General features: G+C 39.0%; 1 protein-coding gene across 5 annotated transcripts in view; it reads left to right on the forward strand.

The window, feature by feature from the left end:
- Window positions 1–851: 851 nt before the first annotated feature.
- CLVS2 (clavesin 2) overlaps window positions 852–19,773 on the forward strand; it is a 59,542-nt gene continuing 40,620 nt past the window's right edge. For 3 of the 5 annotated variants that reach the window (XM_006189571.3, XM_032484809.1, XM_032484806.1), the window contains exons 1-2: window positions 1,381–2,333; window positions 13,902–14,076. In XM_006189571.3, the coding sequence (XP_006189633.1) occupies window positions 1,945–2,333; window positions 13,902–14,076 (564 nt within the window). In that variant the 5' untranslated portion in view covers window positions 1,381–1,944. Of the gene's footprint in view, window positions 1,012–1,380; window positions 2,334–13,901; window positions 14,077–19,773 lie in introns of those variants that run through there. The other 2 variants (XM_032484808.1, XM_032484807.1) reach the window with 2 other exon arrangements.

Consider the following 19,773-nt stretch of genomic DNA (forward strand, 5'->3'; position numbering starts at 1 on the left):
GTTTGAAACCACTCTGGTCTTTTATAAATTCAACATTTCTGTCAGCAACAAATGGTGAAAGTACAAAATGTTTCCGTACTCCTTCCACATCAAAATTACCTCCTACAGGAACTAGAAAATGTGTGTCAACGTGAATTACCATCTACAACAGCTACTCCCCTGGCCGCTCTGGGGTCTTGCACACAAAGGGTGAGAGAGAGGCGTGGGGAGGCTGCAAGGCGTCGTGCCCGCCTGGCCAGGTGATGCTGGCCCGAGTAACCAGCCCAGGAGTGGGGACGAGAAACAGGCTAAACTAGGGGCTCAGGATATTTCAACGCCACCGAAATTGCAGTCCTACCCAAATGAGTCTGGGAGACAGGAGCGGAGTGCGTGCGCGAGCTGAGCGAGTGCTTACGTCGCAGCGAGATCTGTGCTGGGATAATTAGAGAGGAGTTGGGCTGAGCCGAGTCCTCTTTTAGCAGCGGCAGCCGGAGCTGCAGCAGCGGCAGCAGCCCAGAGGGGCGCGCCTGACTCCGGCGGCCGGGAGCGCACGGGGTGAGGCCCGCGCCCCCAGGCAGCCGCCCCGCCGAGCCCACGGCCCCGGCGGCTCCGGGCGCACAAAGGCGGCGGCTGCTCGCGTGGCCTTCTCCACCCCGGCGTTCGATTCCCGCTCCCTTCCTTCTCTCCCGAAGGCGAGAATGGCAGGGCCGGGCGAGGACCTGGGACGGCAGCGGTCCTAGCTCTGCTCCCCCCACGCCTCCTGCGGGGAGAGGTAGCGGGCTGCTCGCGGACGATGCGGTGGCGGCTGCTCCCCAGCGCGTCTTCCGCCCGGGGCCCGGCTGCCGCCTCTCTTCTCCACTCGCTTCATCCCACGGGGAGTAGTTGATGCTGCTCATCGCCGCCGCCGCCGCCACGGAAGCCGCGGCTGACGGATGCCAGGGAGTGCCGCATTGCTTAGGGTCCCCGCCTCCGGGTTTGCTGGTAGGAGCGGCTGCTCTTTCTTCTCTCTTGCTTTGCGGTTTTATAGAAAAGGTAGAGACATTTTAATTTTATTTTCTGCTCCTTTTTTCCACCCTCTCCTACCCCAACCCCGCGTTTGAAATGTACCTTCCCGGAGAGATCCCTCCCCCCACCCCCTCTCCGCAGCAAGTCCGTTGAAATAAAGGGCTAGAGGAAGGCAGAAGTTGGGGGTGGGGTTGGGGGAGCCCACGCTGGTGCCAACGCCACCAAAATCCCTTCTGGTGTCTTATGAGATCACGGCACATCCAGGAAGGGAGGAGGGAAGGTGCGCTATATGCAGAGTCTCCACCTAATTGGACCCTAATCGTTTTAAATAAAATCCCACAAATGTCTTTTAGAAATAGTATCTTTGAATAAGCAGAAAGAGAAATAAGCTCCGTTCCCCCTCTTTCTCTTTCTCTCTTTTTCCTTCTGGCAAAGACGCTCTCTCCCCGCCCTGAGCTCAGCGCTGAAGAGCCACCTTATTATTAATCAGAATTTCCATCGTTATCCCTGGCAGGAGCATCCTTCATTAGGGACCGCAGAAGCATCCCAGTGCCGGGGCTGAGATGTGCGTGGGGGTTGTTTTTGTTACATCTTGGAAGAGAAGAGGACAGTGCCAAGATGAGCACCACCCGTGCCGGGTGCAGTTAGGGGTGTTTTGTTAGGAGGCAGAAAGGACAAAAAGGGGAGTGCTGGGCCGCCAGAGGTCCACGTCCCTTTGAAGGAAAGGGGAGAGGGGACCAAAGTGGGAAGTTGTTTTTAGGGAGTGGGGAAAGAAGTTTATACCCTTCATAGAAAAGGTGTGGGAAAGCAGGAGCAACAGGGTGCTGATTGGCCACCAAGACAAATCATTTCCTGTGAAGAAGAGGAAGCAGGCAGCAGTGGGGTCTGGAGGCCAGAGTGCAGTGGTGGCAGGTGGAAGAGTCAGCAAGAGAAAGGCAAGGCTCAGGAACAAGCAGAACAATGACTCATTTACAAGCAGGTCTCTCTCCTGAGACCCTGGAGAAAGCCCGCCTGGAGCTCAACGAGAACCCAGACACCCTGCACCAGGACATCCAGGAGGTGAGGGACATGGTCATCACCAGGCCGGACATTGGCTTTCTCCGCACAGACGATGCCTTCATCTTACGCTTCTTGCGGGCCCGGAAGTTTCATCACTTTGAGGCCTTCCGCCTCCTGGCCCAGTACTTTGAATACCGGCAGCAGAACCTGGACATGTTCAAAAGCTTCAAAGCCACTGACCCTGGCATCAAGCAGGCACTGAAGGATGGCTTCCCTGGGGGCCTGGCCAACCTGGACCACTATGGCAGGAAGATTCTAGTCCTTTTCGCTGCCAACTGGGATCAGAGCAGGTAAATCCACTACTAGGGATTCTTTTACTCGCCCATTTTCCAGCGTTTATCTTGAGTGGTGTCATCGTTTTACAGCTGTGATGTTTTTGTTTATTTGGCTGGGGCAAAAAGAGAAACAAACACTAAGAAATGGGTTTTTGGTAGGCACCTTGGGGGGACGGCAGGAGAGGGCCTTTATTTTTACCTTTGAAACTTTTACTTCACTCCACCCATTTTCTCCTGCAGCTTTAAGTACTTTCTAAACCTTGTTATTGCACTTAATCTAAATCATTCAACTTATAAATAAAACTGCTGAATTTTTCAGCTTCTGAGTAAGTTTACTGCTCTGTGGAGAAAGGAGTATGAGAATGGGCATAACTTATCCTCCTTCTTCCTAAAGAAATTCTTTTTTTTTTCTAAAGAAATTCTTAAACTAGATTCTTCTTCTTCATCATCATCATCATCATCATCGTCGTCGTCATCATCATCTCCCTATTTAGTTCTGTGGTTTTATTTATTTATTTATTTATTTACTTATTTATTTATTTACTTATTTACTTATTTATGAATAGCCTGGCATTCAATCAAGATCAAGGAGTTTTATTGCTTGGGAACTTTTCTGCTTGGTGACGTGTAGATGAAGGAATAATATGATGTGTGTCACTTCAGTAAAGAGGAAGAGTTGGACCCTCAGTCGCTGAGCGTGCCTGCCTGCCGACGCTGAAAATAAAGGCTGACTGGTGTGCCTGTTCTGCACCTGTTACTAATCTAAAGGGTGTGTTTCCTGTCTGTTGGGATTTTTCATCTTTTGGAAGGAAGGGAGAGATGTCCAGATATGTCAGTTGGTAGACTTTTTGAGCTCTCTTGCTTCTTAAAGGAGGAGAAATAATATTCTTATCTCATCTATATTACAATAGAAAAATACAGACAGTGACTTTTCTACTTCCTCAATTGGAATTATTTTCTCAGATTGAAAGGTTCAAGAAATTATAAAAGACTCTTGTGTAAGGTAATTTCAATTAAGTTCAAAGTGAAATATATTTTGTGGAGCTTAAAAAAATTACCAAAATTATGAATCATAAGAAGCTTGTTAAAACATCTGTGTATTTTCAGTTCTGTGAATGTTGATTTTTGATGCATCTGGTTAGTTTAAACCATCTCTGGAACAATTTTAAAAGACTTTTACAGTTACTGAGAACTCTTATAAATCTCCAGATAGGCTTCTCAGAGTCTTGAGATTTTAGAATACAAATTAATATCTTTAACAGGGTTTTAACCCTTCAGCTCATCACCTTTTCCCTGTAGTTCTAAGTTGAGAAGTACTCTGATTATTTTTTAGGTGAATGTAAAGATAAACTATTGCCTGAAGAATCATAAAGCTGAAAAACTCATTTGAGTTAGCCGTTGAAGGGGAATGGAATTCTGTTTCTGTTGCTTACTTTAGTTAGTTGGTTAGAGAGATTTTATTCCACTTTCCATAAGGTAGCAGAGTTTAAAAGGATCATGAAATGCCATCCTTTGATCACTATCTCTTTAAAAAGTTTTTATCTAAGAAGTACATTGTACAGTCATGCAAATCAATTATTGAGTATGTCAAAGTTGAAAAATGTTATTCAAGAAAGAACCTAATATTTCATATGTCAGTTAGATGGGAACTTTGTTTATTTAGCTACCATGAAATGAGAACGATGGAAATTGTATATTTAAATATGTCTCAAAGTCTGCTGGGGACATCATAAGGGAGACAGATTGCACTTAGAGAGACATGAATATACATCAGACCTATTTTCATTTATTTCTGTAAATGAGCTAATATTCACGTTGATTTATGAACCTAATTAAGATGAAAGTCACTCATAGTTCTCATGTATTTGGGAAGGTGATTATTCTGGATTTACTAAAGATACTATGTTTTAGTTATCCATCTTATGATTTCATATAAAGGAAAGGTTACTAGTCATCAAAATATATCTCCATAGAAATTTACAATGGGAGGGGATTTATTAATTGATACACAGAACTATTTATTTAAATCTGCACAAAATCTTACATATTAAAATTTTGTACATGCAACATTAAAAATGAAAAGCTACATCCTATAAACACACTTTATCTGGCCCTATAGACTAATAATTGTGAATTCTATTTCTATGGTTAGAAATGAACAGGAATAATCAAGAAGTTATAGTACATCTAGGTCGAAAGGCATACAACTTATTTACAGCTTGTTTAAAATTCGGTTGAGTTTCCTCCTTTTATATGCTTTAAAAAAATCACTCTCTCCTTCTCCCCGCTTGTCCCCCATCCCAGATCTAAATATACATATACAAGGACTATTGGATGAATAGTTTCATCTTCTTGGCATCCTCTGTAAACCTTAGTCAGTGGGAGATGTGCTTAGGAGCTGTCTTTGCCCTGCTCTGAAACCTGCAGGACAGCTGCCTTTCGTCTCTTTTCCTCCCTTTGGCCTGAATTTCTTTCTTTCCTCCACTCTACAGTTTCAAGGCTTACCTGACTTGATCCCTGCAGAAGTCTCTGCCACCTTCCCTGGGTGTTTACCTCACCAGTGCTCTGTTAGGTGGATATGCTGCAGGCCAAACTCTGTTGCTCACCATCCCTCCCCTGTTCTGTAAGTCAGGTGTTCTCACCTTCCTGCTGATCCTACCAGTCCAGACAACCTGGGTCCCTGGAGAAGACTGCATATCTGAATATAATTCTGACCATCTTCCTTGAGTTGTTCAGGGAATTACCTGGCTTTCAACAACTTTTTAAAAAAGTAACATTTTAAAAAGAAATGAAATAACATTGTTTTAAAGAAAGAATAGGTGGGAATTGTCCAGGGTTAAACAGGGAAAATCTAGAAATGAGGTAGAAAAAAAATGTTGATTTGAAAGACAGATTATTTCCAACTTCCCAAAGGGAAAATCAAGATTTCTTTTGTGACTTTTGAAAAACTTTGTAAAGACTCCTGGAATAATTGATCTGTATAACAAAAAAGACTGTCTCATGTTATTATAACAGCACCTGAACTAAATTAATGTTCAATAAATATTTGTTAAGTTGAATTAAGTTACGCATTTTAAAAAATTCTAAGTAGGAAGTTATCTGATATATCCTTTCTCCTATATTAAATTTTCAGGACAGTTTTTTGTGCTTCTCAGTTGACTGGAAACAGTAAATGTGTGTGAAATGGTGACTATAAATAAAATAGTATCTTTTTCTACTGCAATATAGTGCAGGTCAGCACCAGGTTATTGCAAATAACTAGACTATTTCCAAAGCCTTTACAAGAAATATGGAATCTTCAGGAAGACTTCAGAAAAGTAAAATAATTTACAGTGTACCCACCTTCTAATAAATCTGAAAAATAATTGAAATACTGAAATGTCAGTATGACTTTCGTTGTGATCCGTGGTTCTTTTAAAAAAAAGGTAGAATAGGTCCAGATGATTTATGACATTTATTGAGCAGGCTATCCTTGGAAAAGATTCACACAGTTTTATCTCCTTTCTTCCAAATTGTCCAACATAATTTCTAAAAACAAAAGTAAATTCCACAAAATTAAAAACAATTGGATTGTTACACTGCCGCCCTTTGATGCACTAGCCCTCCATGCGTTACGTGCTGTATTTCTTACCTGACAGTGCCCTGCTTAGGACTCAGCAGATACCTTCACACTGTCCACCTGATTTCATCAACAGAGTGTGATGCCAAAGTACTAAGAAGTCAGAATAGATTACATTACCTTAAGAAAAGGAAGTTTGGAATGCAAGTACGTTGTGCTCTAGACCCTAGGGCATGAGAGCAGGTATCTGAGATGTCCAGATTCGCTGGCACGTAATTATTGGGAATATTCATGAATAAGTTTTGTCACCTGAAACGTAATGACGAGGTGTATTCTGATAGTTGGCCTGTAATTTAAAAGTCAGTTAGCCTGCAAGTAGTATTTTACCTCCTTAGACTTAAAAAGTAGTTCTCTATGCTTAGTTCAACAAACAACCATTTATCTGGAATCTGGTTAATAACCACCAGAAAAACAATGAAATACAGTGGAACTAAAATAATTCTAATACAGTGGAAACTCGGAAAGCACTGATCCTCTTGTACTGAGTTTGGCTGGTCATAATGGACATTGGTTATCACTTACAGTCCAGAGACTCTGGGAGGGCTAGAAGACTGACTGGTGAGACAGTGCTATGATCCTCTAACTTACCCTGGAATTTGCCTAAAAATGTGTTATTGTCTGTTCCTATTTTGTAGCTTTTTCATGAAAAGGAAAATAGTATACAAATGGCCAGCTATTGGAAGCCTCAGTTTGAGTTATGATTATGCTCTCATTTATTAAAATAATGTGGCCTATTTTCAAAACAAGAGAAGGTTATGAAGATGGTAGCTTAAAATTTAAAAAATAGCCATTGACTATATGCTTTTGCTTTATTCCCAGCCACAAAACTTTACTCTTTGGTGGAAGTGCACTAAAATAAAATAAATAAAATATAAAATAAAATGACTAGAAATAGATTAAAACAGACAAGGGTAATTAACTAGATAATTAAGGAGAAACACTCTTACTTGGCAATTTTAAAAACAAGAAACAGGCCAAAAAAAAAAAAAGAGGCTTAATTTTTGGACTGACTTTTCAAGACTTCTTGGCTCTATCTATTAAAATATTTAAATATTTCTTAACTTTTTGTTTCATATATTCTGGTAGGGTCAGGAATCCTTTTGTGCAAAATCCTGGAGGCACTCCTGGGCTGTATTATGGCTGATTTTGAGATTAGGTCAATGCTAGACATGGCAGGTGTGGATTCCATGGGGCCTCTGTCCCAGCAGAAATTTTGTGTTGTTTCCTTATAGAGATACTCTTTAAACAAATACTCTCGGAACTGCAGTTTATTCCAAACTATACCCTTGGTTCATATAATGGAAAATGAGAGAGAAAAAAATGATCCTGAGAAATATTAGCAGAATACTGGAACAAATCTCTGAAAAAAACAAGACGGTCTCTAAAAACTAGGACAATTATGCAGTAATTAGTGAAATAATCCTGAAATAACAGCAGTGACCAAGAGTCCCAACCTTCAGTTGGACGTTGATTAGGTCTGGCTCAAGGCAGGCTATGTTTATGTTTCAAATATGCAACTTTAAACAAAGTTTGAAAGAAGCAAAGGATTTGATGTTACTACAGTGCCCTGAAAGGATGTCTCAAAAGAAATGTTTAAAGATATTTTAAAACATGAGCCAACAGTTAGTAAATTAATAAATTATCTGTAGTAAGTTAACGTATTTCCTCCATTCTGGGAAGAAGATTGAACTCTTTTACATCACTGAAGGCAGGTACCTAACACAGGAAGCAGCACTATTGACATAGTAATGTTGGTTGGGTCCTTGTAACATCAAATAAACTGAGTGAATAGTACTTGATTCAAATCAATATTTTAAAAAGTACACTTTCATCCAGCACTTGCTACATATGTAGAAATATGATAGGTGGTAGGGGCAAAAAAGACACATAGTACATTCTTTGTACCGTCAAGGGACATACAGCCTCCCGAGGAGGAAAAAACATGAAAAGCTAAATAGCTACCAGAGAGGTGGTAAGTGCTTATTGAGCGTACTGTTTGCCAGTGCTGGAAGTTCAGGGCAGGGGGCGGCGGCAGGCTGCTCAGTGTTGTGTAGAAAGAGCATTGCCTGGTCAGGTAAGGTGATTCAAACTCTATTTTTTCATTTTAATTAATTCATTTAAAAACGCTTTTATAGCATATGCTGTGTGTTAGGCACTATTCTACGCACGTTACAAACACTTTATTAAAACTTTGTCACAATTATATGAGGTAGGTCCTGTTAATATCCATATTTTGCAGGTGAGGAAACTGAGGCACAGAGTGGTTAAGTATTTCACCCATAACCACACAACCAGGAAGTGCATTGGACAAAATTTTTTGTGTGTGTAGACAGTTCAGTAACATAAATCTGGGTGAAAACAATTAAATATAATTATGTCAAAAAAGCAAGCTCTGATAATTAAAAAAATTCATCTATGGTTTAGAAAATCTTGATTAAACATCAGAATATAGACAACTAGGCACAGAAAGTTAAGTTGATAGAATAAATATTCGGAAGGCAAAGACTGTACTAAGAAGCTAAGCAAACACTTGCTTACAGTATTCTGCCCTGAGGAAGAGTTGTCTTTCTGATGTTTGTATTTTTCCAGCACAACTTTTATTTTATTTTATTTTATTTTATTTTATTTTATTTTATTTTATTTTATTTTATTTTATTTTATTTTATTTTATTTATTTTACTGGCAGTATGTGCACATTTTTAAACCTTTTTTTTCAAAGAAAGACATTTTTCCTCTAGATATTTCCTTTCCAGTGATTCTCTTGTTCTCACTCACCTACATTTCCATAGCAGTAGAATTACAGCAAAGCTGAGGCAGCTAATCTGTGCTTAGTGATACAAACGAGACGCAAGGATATTTTGGAGATCATATTTCCTCCAAGATTTATAGACTTGGTCATTTTGCATCCTGGCTTCTATGAATGTCTGGTATGCTTTTCCTCTACCGAAGTCCCCTGCTGGGACCAGGCTGGAGCTGCCCTTGTACCTGGCCTGGGGCCATGTTCCTACTGACTTTCTGATCCATCTTCTGACACACATTCTGCTGCTGAGATGTGAGAAAGGAGAACAGCTATTTCTCAGACTCTGTTCTAGGCCTAGGTGCTGTAAGGAGTGGAGGGCAATATGGGGTCAGAAAAGACCCGGCTTCTTATCTAGGCTTCCTGTCTTAGTCCCATAGTGATTTTGGACAAACTGTCTAGATTCTCTGAGACGCTGTGTCTTTATCTTTAAAATTCTTTGAGACCTCATCTGTGTCCTCATCTCCAAAATAATAGGAGCTAAGCCAAGCACACAGACTTTGGGCTTATTCTGAGATTAGGATGATGCATTTGAAATTGCTTTGGAAATCTTAAACGATTACACAGATAGAGATATTATTATTACAGCTCAGTAATATAAAATACGTTGATGAATTCATCAACTTTAGCACTAATGATACCCGAAGGCATTAATAAATGTAATTCTTCCCCTTTGTCTCTCCCCCTAGTACCTTTCTAACACAAAGTGCTTCAGACATTAGAAAATGTGGCTTAATGAAAACTGAGGGTTAGGGGCAGCCTTAATGAAGAATTTAATAATGGCTGATTGATTTCGTGACGAAAGGAAACTGCTGGCTGTTGTGATGCACAATGTGATGCCAAGATGCCAGTTTTTCCTTGTCAGGCTAAAAGAAAGAGAGAGAGTAGGAAGGAAATGGCCTGCTTGTGGTTTAGTTTGCTCTTTGCACTGACTGTAGGCTGTAGTAAAGGATGAGATGTTATGAACCCCAGGAGAGAAGCGCAGGCCAGGTAGCTCCCCAAAACCTTGCAAGGCTGGAGACAGAAGAGGAAGCCTCCTGGCTCTTGATTGCACAGGTAGTAAATAGGAAAAATTTTAAAACTGTGCAGCAGATTTAGTTTCTCTCAAGAGTGGTGGTCTACATAGTCTGCGGTCCTTATTTCATCCTCTCTAAGTTGATTTCAGATTTTGGCTTTACTGGATGCTACTTTGGGAACACAATCCAGAGTCAAGAGCTGCATTAATGTGCTAGTTTGTTGTTGATGGCTTTCTCTCAACATAGAAGGGAGAAATGGCAATGGTTGAGCTACTGTAATTAGGTTGTAAACCCCAAACGTGAACTTGTGAAATACTTATTGTAGTGACCTCTGATTTGTAAAATATAGCAGTTAAAAATAATTTCAAAGGGAAAAAGGAAAGTAGGATTCCTGAAGACAGAAAATTCATATAATGCACCATTTCTTTGGAAGATATTTCAGAGACTTTGGCAAGATCTCATGAAGTAATGTTCTGCTTAGGAATACCTGCTGAGCTGCTAATGGTAGTAACGTGACGTGTTTGAGAACAGAGGATTGTAGTGTCAGGAGTGGCTTTGACCTGTCCTTTGAATGCAGTTAGCTAGGATGCTTTTATGTTTCTCATTATTAAACTTATACATTAATATAATTTATATAAAGATCATTTTATTCTCTTTTTTGAAGAAAATATTAAATTAAAAAAAAAACCCCTTGGTTAGATTTACTCTTGAAAACTTTGCAAACCTGCTTTTCTTCATTGGTAATCCTGGGATTTGCCTTATTTTATTTCCTTTGGAATAATGACATGTATGTAAGTTTTTCTCTTGCTTTGACACAGGTTTGGAAAACCATACCTAAAATGCATTACTTAAACCAACTCGCCACTTGTTTTCAGCCCTTACTGGTGTCAGTTTATTCTTACTACATACAATGTGTCATCCTTCCAAAATTGGTTTCAGATTCAAGTTTTACTTAATGCTATTTTGGTATTAGTGCTATCTGGTATTCTTATAGGTAACATAAGAATGATCATAAAGGTAGGAAAGTTCTAAGTTGGCTTGTTCTAATTTTAAATTTTCTTAACCATGACTTTATTGTGAATTTCAGAAATTAAAGTGAATTTTTTTTAGAGGGGTTCTAAATTTTAACCAGAAATACAACCTTCTGCTCCAACTTTCCAGTCTGTGCGGGTTTATAGACTTTTGATCATAGTACTGTTAGGCTATTATATTTAAAAAGGAAATGAGTCTGCCATGAAGTGATAGATAAAGGAATTCAGCTATACACAGATTGCACAGATTTAAAGACATGTAAGTAACAGAGTTCTACAAAAAGTTTTATCTTATGTATTTATGTAGTATTTTGGGCTGCCATATCCTTAGGCCTATAAAGAGCCTGTATACTTTCCAGAGATTTAAAAATAATCTCTTGATCCTTGCCTTTCACAGTATTAATAAGCTATCTAAAGCTCATCATTCATTTTTAAGTAAAATTTACAAACAGATATTCTTTAGTTCTGATGATACCCTGCCTAGTATACTGGGTCTATGGTCAGCATTATAATGAAAAGTATGCTGTGTGTGTATTGCAGCCCTCATGTACTGAACTCATGCTGTATACCTAGCATTGTGCAAATGCTTTTACCTGATCCGTGTCTTTATTTTCCTTCCCTTTCCCCCTCCTCCCATCTCGCCGTTGCCAGTGAGATACAGGTGAGATAATCATAGGTACTATCATTGTTTCATGTGAGGGAACTAAGCCTCAGAATTACAATAGTCAAGGCATGGAAACAACCTAAATGTCCATCGACAGATGGCTGGACAAAGAAGCTGTGGTGTATTTATACAATAGAATACTACTCGGCCATAAAAAAGAATAAAATAATGCCATTTGCAGCAACATGGTTGGAGCTGGAGAATGTCATTCTAAGTGAAGTAAGACAGAAAGAAAAATATCATATGATATCACTCATATGTGAAATCTAAAAAAAAAAAGACAGAAATGAACTTATTTACAAAATAGAAACAATCACAGACATAGAAAACAAACTTATGGTTATGGGGGAAAAGGGGTGGGAAAGGATAAATTGGGAGTTTGAGATTTGCAGATGCTAACTACTATATATAAAATATATAAACAACGAGTTTATACTGTATAGCACAAGGAACTATATTCAATATCTTATAGTAACCTATAGTGAAAAAGAATATGAAAATGAATATATGTATGCTTATGTATGACTGAAACACTGTGCTGTACACCAGAAATTGACACGTCATTGTAAGCTGAATATACTACAATAAAAAAAAAAAAAAAAGAAAAACACCAGTAGATGTGTTTTTGAGGAAGCATTCAATTCACTGTGATGATGACAATGATTTCTCTGAGCAATAAAATAAAATTCATCAGGAAAAAAGAAAAAGAAAAATCATTGGCACGTCCAGGGCCACACAGCTAATGAGGGACAAGGAAGAGTCCCATCTTAAAGTCTTCTGACATCATACCCTTTGCTTGAGTGATGCTGGGACCCAAAAGAGATTCTATTCCAAACTACTGATGTCACAGATGAGGAAATGAGGTCCAGAGAAAGTGAGGAATTGCCCAAAGTTTCACTCTTAATTATTCCTTCCTTTCTGAACTACTACGCTTTCTCCATGTGCCTCCAAATGTTTTTAAAAGTAAAAATAGAACAACTCTCTCATATGTTCTCACTGTCTCATACTGTCTTCCTGGTGAGCCCATTGCTTCCACAAAATACCAATGATTTCTACTCCTAATCCATCACCCTCCCCTCCCCACCTCTTCCCTAAGGTCAGGATTTGTTTCTCTAGCTTTTCCTGGACATCTCCACCTGAATGTCTGAGCAGAAAAATAAACTTGAAATGCAGGCTGCTAAAAATGGAAAGTTGTTAACATCTTCCATAAATTTACTGATTCTTCTTGAAACGCTGGGATTCTCTCCTCAAATAACCGTCTCCTTTTCCTCTTAGCTCTGACGGGCATTAATCACCTCTCTCACTCCCTGGAACTTAGGAGCTGTATGCTTCTGATTCTGCAGTTCTCACCCTTGGCTCTCTCCTGAGTTTGGGATTTACTTTTTCAAGATGTTTACTTGATATGTCTTTCTGGGTGTACTACATGTTTCTCAAATATGACAGATTCTGTTCCAGATTCTGCATTTCCAGCTGTCCTCAACTGTATCCTCTTTTTGCGTTATTGATTTTGATGAAAGATTTTACCTTTTACTCAGGCTCCGAAGTTAAAATCTGTGTCATCTTTTACTCTTCCCTCAAACTCTTAGTCCTCACATCTAATAAAGGATTAAATTTTGACAAGTTTACCTCTAAAATACTTCTCAAATTTGGCATCTTTCCTTTGTTCTTACTTTCATTGCCATAGCTGAGGCAGTGTCTTCATCTGGACTTGGTGTCTTTGCACTAGACTTGTAGCCTAGTTCCATTTTATAGGAAAGTGAAGCACATTTATTGGGTTTCTACATGTGCCAGGCATGCTAAGTTGCAAGGCAGAAAAACATAAAGACTCAGCCCCTAAACCTTGATGCCCTAAATTATAACAGGCAGGCACATTTTCCTCGTATTTTCATTGATCTCCCTTTCTTTCTGTCCATCCTGCCTTTCCTTTTTTCCTTTCTTCTGCCTTTATGATATAAACTCAATACAAGTAATTAAAATCTGTGGACACTTTTAACCGTAGTTGTTTACATACACAGTGTTGTTGTTTATTGATGAAACCCCTTCTTATCTCATTCTTAACTTTTCCATATGTGAAGATATGAAACGTCAGTACTGCTGAGAGCTTTCTTGAGCTAGTTTCAAAGTACCATGCCGAGTCTTTAGGGCTGTTGAAATGAGATTTTATAAAATCATAGGAAGGCCTGGCAGTAAAGGAAATGGTTGTAAAATATGAAACAAGCTGTAGTGTTTTCAAAAGCACTGCAGTTTGTTTTGGTAGAATGCATGTTAAATTCTAATACATCCCCTGAGTATAACAAATACAGTAAATGTCATCTTAAAAGAAGATTTTTAAACCAAAACATCTTCTTAACGTTCCTGAGGTATTCTAAAGGGAATTTTTAGGATGCTAAAAACTTTCTCTAGTTTTTACAAAAGTGGCCATCAGATTTAATGCAGTGCTTTTCTGTGGCTGACAGGTACACACTGGTGGATATTTTGCGTGCCATCTTACTTTCTTTAGAAGCCATGATTGAAGATCCTGAGCTTCAAGTGAATGGATTTGTTTTGATCATAGACTGGAGTAACTTCACCTTCAAGCAAGCCTCTAAACTTACACCAAGCATGCTGCGATTGGCTATTGAAGGCCTTCAGGTAATGATTTACAAAGTACCCCGCTTCTCAGCCTCCCATGTTTGACTTCTCTTACATGCGATAGAATAACAAAATGTCTTCCTTAAGGAATAATAAAGACACATTTAAAAAATAGTTTTCAAGCACAAACACTAAAACACTAACTGGACAAAGGATTATAGAGGAAAAGCTAAAACGAATGAATGGGCGTTTGTGATACTTGGCACCAGCCCTTGCTATGTCTAGATGTAAATGCCAGCTATGATCTGGGGTTTTTATCTTGATAATCAGAACAAGCAACATTTTCTGGATTTTAATTATCAGCTATTTGGACTTCTGTTTGTTTGTCTGTTTCCTTTTCCTTTTCTGTGTGTATTTGTTAATTAGTTAAATATTTGCTTCATTATTCCACTTAACCTGGTGAATTTGGGATATGATTAGCAATATCTTCATTTTGCCCAACAACGGTTGGAAAGGGAATCAATCAATATGTTTTTTGGTATTTAAGATATTGAATCATTGTTCTGAATTACTTCTTTAGATGTAATTGGGAGTTTTGTTGCTTTTTTTTTTTTTTTTTGTGGAAGGGCCATCATATAAAATTGACATAGGAATGGTGCATCTTCCAATGAATGACATTTAATTGGTTGGGAATTATAAAATGAAAAAATCAGTTATTTAGTGACATGTCATAAATCTAATATTGACAATTTCTTTTTAACTTCTAGGAGGTTCTTCTGCTCTATTTTGCTTTCTACTACTTTATATACAATATTCATGGAACAAAATTTAAATTGTTAAGAAGATTTGCAAATTTGAACATTCTCGTTATGTTCAACATGCATTTTAGAAGTTTGCAACAGTTAATTTTTATAACTTTTACCACTGAAAAGATCACAAAAATAACTAGTTTTATCTTTGTCATTCTTTAGACCAGGATGTTCAATTTTTTTTTTAAGTTGAATAGCCAAAATTTTCTAGATCTATGCTTCATGGTAATTTCTGACTGTGTCTATAGGCACCTAAATTGATGGCTCATGACCCCCTAAAAAAGGGTCACTTCTCCAAGCAGCAGGACATTGTCACCAAATTGAATTCACAGTTTGGGTTTTGCCTTTGGAGTGACTAAGACACATTGATCCTTTTCTCTGAATAGATTTTTATTTTTTTGATGCAGGTTTCCTGACTTGCTCTTGGTGAGTCAGCTTTGTGCCTATCATATCTTGAATAATACTTTTTTTTAAACTCCATAGAGACAGATAATAAGGGTTGGGAGAGGGCAGGGGGCAACGCAGTGTTTAGATGTGTATATAATGTAGAATCAGTACTAACTCTGCCCTACTGCCAGCAGCGTGTAAAATGTTCTTCACTTTGTGGAGAAAATTGGTTCCCAAGCCATGTTACTTAGCACAGAATGGTAACAGCCTATAATAATTGTGATCCCTATTTAACCAGCATGAGGGATAGGCTGGGCCTTCAGCACACGAAGGACTGGAGAATTCATGTTATTTCAAAAAAAGCTGAAAAAGAACACCTCAAGGATAGACTCAGTATCTTGCTATTTGCCAATTTACTCACTTTATGGAGTCATTTAATAGCAATGTGGTAAGTCATTACTGGAGGCAAAAACCAACCCCTCGGGCATGTTTGGGAGCTTCCCCACTACCCATGGCCATGATCAGAACTTTTTTTAAGTTCTGAGAGTCAGCGCAACAGGAACTACAGTCAGATTAAACCTCTGTGCTTGTGTTAGAGAGGGAAATTGTCCCCCCTGCCTGCAAGAACCATGCTGAACTTCCCAGTCTCTATTCCAATCTCATCAATGTCTCAGTCCCCTTTCCTTTCTCCCAGGACCCAGACTGAGTAAGCAGGGTTGGTTTTTCCTAGTTACTAATTGGGAAGTCACTTAAAAGAAGGGAGCTTTTCCTAGGAATAAATTTGACATGTTACTAACTTTTAAACTCAACTTTTCTCTAGTTCCAATTGATTTTTTAAATGCCTTGTGTCTACATCCGTGTCTATGTCTATACTGACATCTGAAAACAATGGTGATTTTGAATAGGAATATAAGAAGGGCTAAAAATGTTCTATTGTGACGTGCGGAACTTCATATTTAGTCTTATGCTGAAGTAACATCTTCTGACTTTTCTAATCAAGACTTTTTAATTTTGCATTATTTGCATTGTGAGAAATATTGTGTGTTGATACATGTTTCATGCAGAGCATGAATAAGCTTTTTTTTTGAGATTAACATAAGACCAGAAAATTTTTGAACTACAGATATATATGCATAATTTTAGGCTGTTAAACACAACTACAGCCATCACCTAGACCACCACCACCACAGTAATAAACCCCTTCCAGTTAACCCAGTCAGGGAAATTAAGAGGTGAGAATATTTTTAATAACTCAGTATGATTTATATCATTCCATCATCCTGCTATAATATGTTCCTTTTAGTTTGACAAACATAAAAAATATTCTAGGAGATTGTATCAAAAGTAAGGAAAGCTACCAATGAGTCTAGGGCCAGAGAGGACACTTCCTTTAATGATGTGTATTATTAATGGGATGTCACTGTTTTTTGAAGACGACCCGTGTTGCTTCCTTTTGAGGTGACTGTATAACCTGTCTGTCCACACACAACAATCCCCCTTTTCCTCAAGTGAAAGAGTATTTTGAGTGAACTAGCTAGAGATAGTACCTCATACTTTGGATAAAGACACCTAGACCATGGCTCTGAGACCCACCACAGTACAAGGGCAATAGAGAGATGGTGTTGAAGGGTGGAACCAGAATGGGCTATAGAGGCAGACAGATCTGGGTTTGGGTTTGGATGGCAACTCTGCCATATATCAAACATTTGGGCAGATTACTTCACTTGTTTGGGTGTCAGTCTATCCATTTATACCAATTTTAAACCATTATTTTAGAACCGATATATCTTGAGCATAGCAGGTAATATTAATGATGAAAGTAATTGATGTGGATAAGCTCATTTTTCAGGTGGCATGTTTTTTCTGTATCTGTGCTGGTTTCTCACAATTCGGTGACTACTTAGACTGTGAAGACTTAAAGATGATTGACTTTGGGAATCTGAATAATATCCTATTTTGCTTTTAGTGCTCAGATTATAGATACCCAGATGGCATTTTTTAAAAAATCACTTCACTTTGCTGTTAAATAGCATCTAGATATTTGCATGTTAGATGCAAAAGAAAAAATGAAATTGTTTCACCTGGTAAAAATTAATCTTTGCTTCCTTTGGGAGAAGCTCCAGGCTCATTTGAAAAGGAGGTGATTATGGAGATAGCCTTGGCCTTGAGGGATGAGCAAGTGTTTGCTAAGTGGAAAAGGACAGGAAGAACGTTTTGGCAGGAAATCTTTGGGGAGGTGATTTGAACAAACATACAGCTATAAAGGGTTGAAAAATATGTTCTAGACCTGTTTTGATATGGCTGGAGCGAGAAATGAATTGAAGCAAATGACCAGAGACGATCTGGGAAAGGTCAGCTGACCCCTGGCTCTAGGGGATGGAGGGTGACATGCTAAGTGGCTTGGGGCCTGTGTTCTCCAGACGTGAGGATATTTGGGACAGGAAAGTGACCCGGTCACTCCTCTGCTTTGGAAAGATCTCTTGGGAAGAAGAATTGACTTGGGTCAAAGGAGGAGGGATTCGGTATAGAGAATTCCCAGACCACCTTGGAGATAGTTATATTGATCCCATTTTGTAGGACAGATGATGAAACTCCAGGGAGTTTAAGACACTTACCTGAGTTTCTCAACTGACATCACATCAAGGCTTGCGGCCAGGTTGTATGATTCCATAGACCAATATCTTTCTTAAATCTTGTTTCTAATCTATTTTTAAATTAAAATTTTAAAAAAATTTTCATGGAATTTTTAAAGGTTACTTTTTATTTATAGTTATTATAAAATATTGGCTATATTCCCTGTTTGTACAGTATATCCTTGAGCCGATCTTACACCCAATAGTTGGTGCCTCCCACTCTCCCTGCCTTGTTGTTTCCAGGGCTGTGCCTAAGAAAAAGTGGGTAGGCTCAGGTTAGTAACTTCCCTCTCCCACACCAAAGCCCTCTCACATTAATACAGGTGCAATTTCTTTATTGGGATAGTGCAATACTAACATAGTCATAAATGGCTGGCCTTGTACTTTTTTTTTGACACTGACTGGCAGAACCACATTCTTCTTCCCACTGAGTGGTCTCCTTGAGTGACTACCAACCCCCCAATTCCCCGTGATGAAGGCCAAGGGCAAGGCGCTTCTCTGATATCCAAAGAGAACTTTTATCAACACAACCACTGCTTGGTAAGCCATTCATTATATCAATCCAAGGCAATTCTGTATGCTTTCTCTGTACAGAATCTTCAAACATTTTTTAAAAATGAAAGGCAGAAAATATTTTTACCAACACAGTGCAGTTCCTTGATAGATAAGAGGCAACGTCAGATATTTTTGTGGGCATAAAGTATTCAAGCTTCGTTGGAAAGAAAAGAGAAGAATTGTCTTGCTTCTTACAAGGACTTAATTGATTAGGGTCGTCATAGTCGCAGGAAGCATCTTAGAAAATCAATACAAGATTAAGTGGCTGTGACTTGTTGACTCTAAGGTATCTGCCTGGGAATCCAATTAAAACATGAAATGTTTGAAAATACCTGGAACAGCTTAGACTATTTGAATTTACAATGAAGAGATATGCTTTTAATATTTTTTGGTTGCTATTGCTCTATTTTTTCTTGTAAAATATTACCATTCTTAAACTCTTTAGTAATAAGAAACTCAAACTCTCTTATACATCCATAATCTCTTATTTGTGATTAAAAACAAAACAAAACAAAACATATCCTGACCCTCCTGGGTTGTTCGTGTCCCTTTGGATGTATTTACTTGTCATTCCCCCTTAGCTATGTCCTGCTGAGTCTCTGTGCTTTTGCCTTCACAGTCTCACAGGCATCCCCAAACTTCATCTGCTGAAAAGTACATAATGTTGTCAAGATGTAGCTTGCTGGCAGAGGGTTTGACTGTAATAATGAATTGAACGGCTCTCTGAATCGCTACATGAGACTCAGACGTTGGGCCATCACAAAGTACCGTAATCAGTGCCAGATATTGTAAGAGCCCTTAATAAATAGGACTTGTGAACGAATAAAGAAAATGTAATCAATTCCCAGTAGTACTTAATCTGGCCCTTTCTTTTGACTCAAGGGTCCAGTGTTACGAGCAGCCACCAGCCGGCTGGCTCTGAGAGCTCTGGCCATTCACGTGGAAGGCAGAAAGTGCTGCCACTACAGATTCCAGCTTTGACTGTTTGGACGCCTTGTCCTACCTAGGGATCTTGCCAAAAACAGAGGCGATGCTAATGACTTGGAACATCCCTGTCCAGGGCCAGTGGGTGAGGAGCTCCATTACGCAATCTAGCATTAGCTTCTTCAGTCCTCCAGTCCCACAGTATCTGCTAGCTTTGAAACTGCATGTGTGTGTGTATGCATGTGCATATATGTACGATGGTTATGGGAGAACATTAAATAATAATTCCATGAGCAAATTAGGGGTTCATAATAAAACAAAATGATCCTGTTTTGCAACAGTGTTCTTTGCAATGGTTGTTAACCTGCCAATAGTTTTCAGGCTCATAATGCTTGGGACAATAGCAGAAACCTCTTGCCTGCAAGCTACCTTGTAAATTTAAGGCAGCA

Source organism: Camelus ferus, chromosome 8, assembly GCF_009834535.1.
Source record: "Camelus ferus isolate YT-003-E chromosome 8, BCGSAC_Cfer_1.0, whole genome shotgun sequence".
NCBI classification, from domain to species: domain Eukaryota; kingdom Metazoa; phylum Chordata; class Mammalia; order Artiodactyla; family Camelidae; genus Camelus; species Camelus ferus.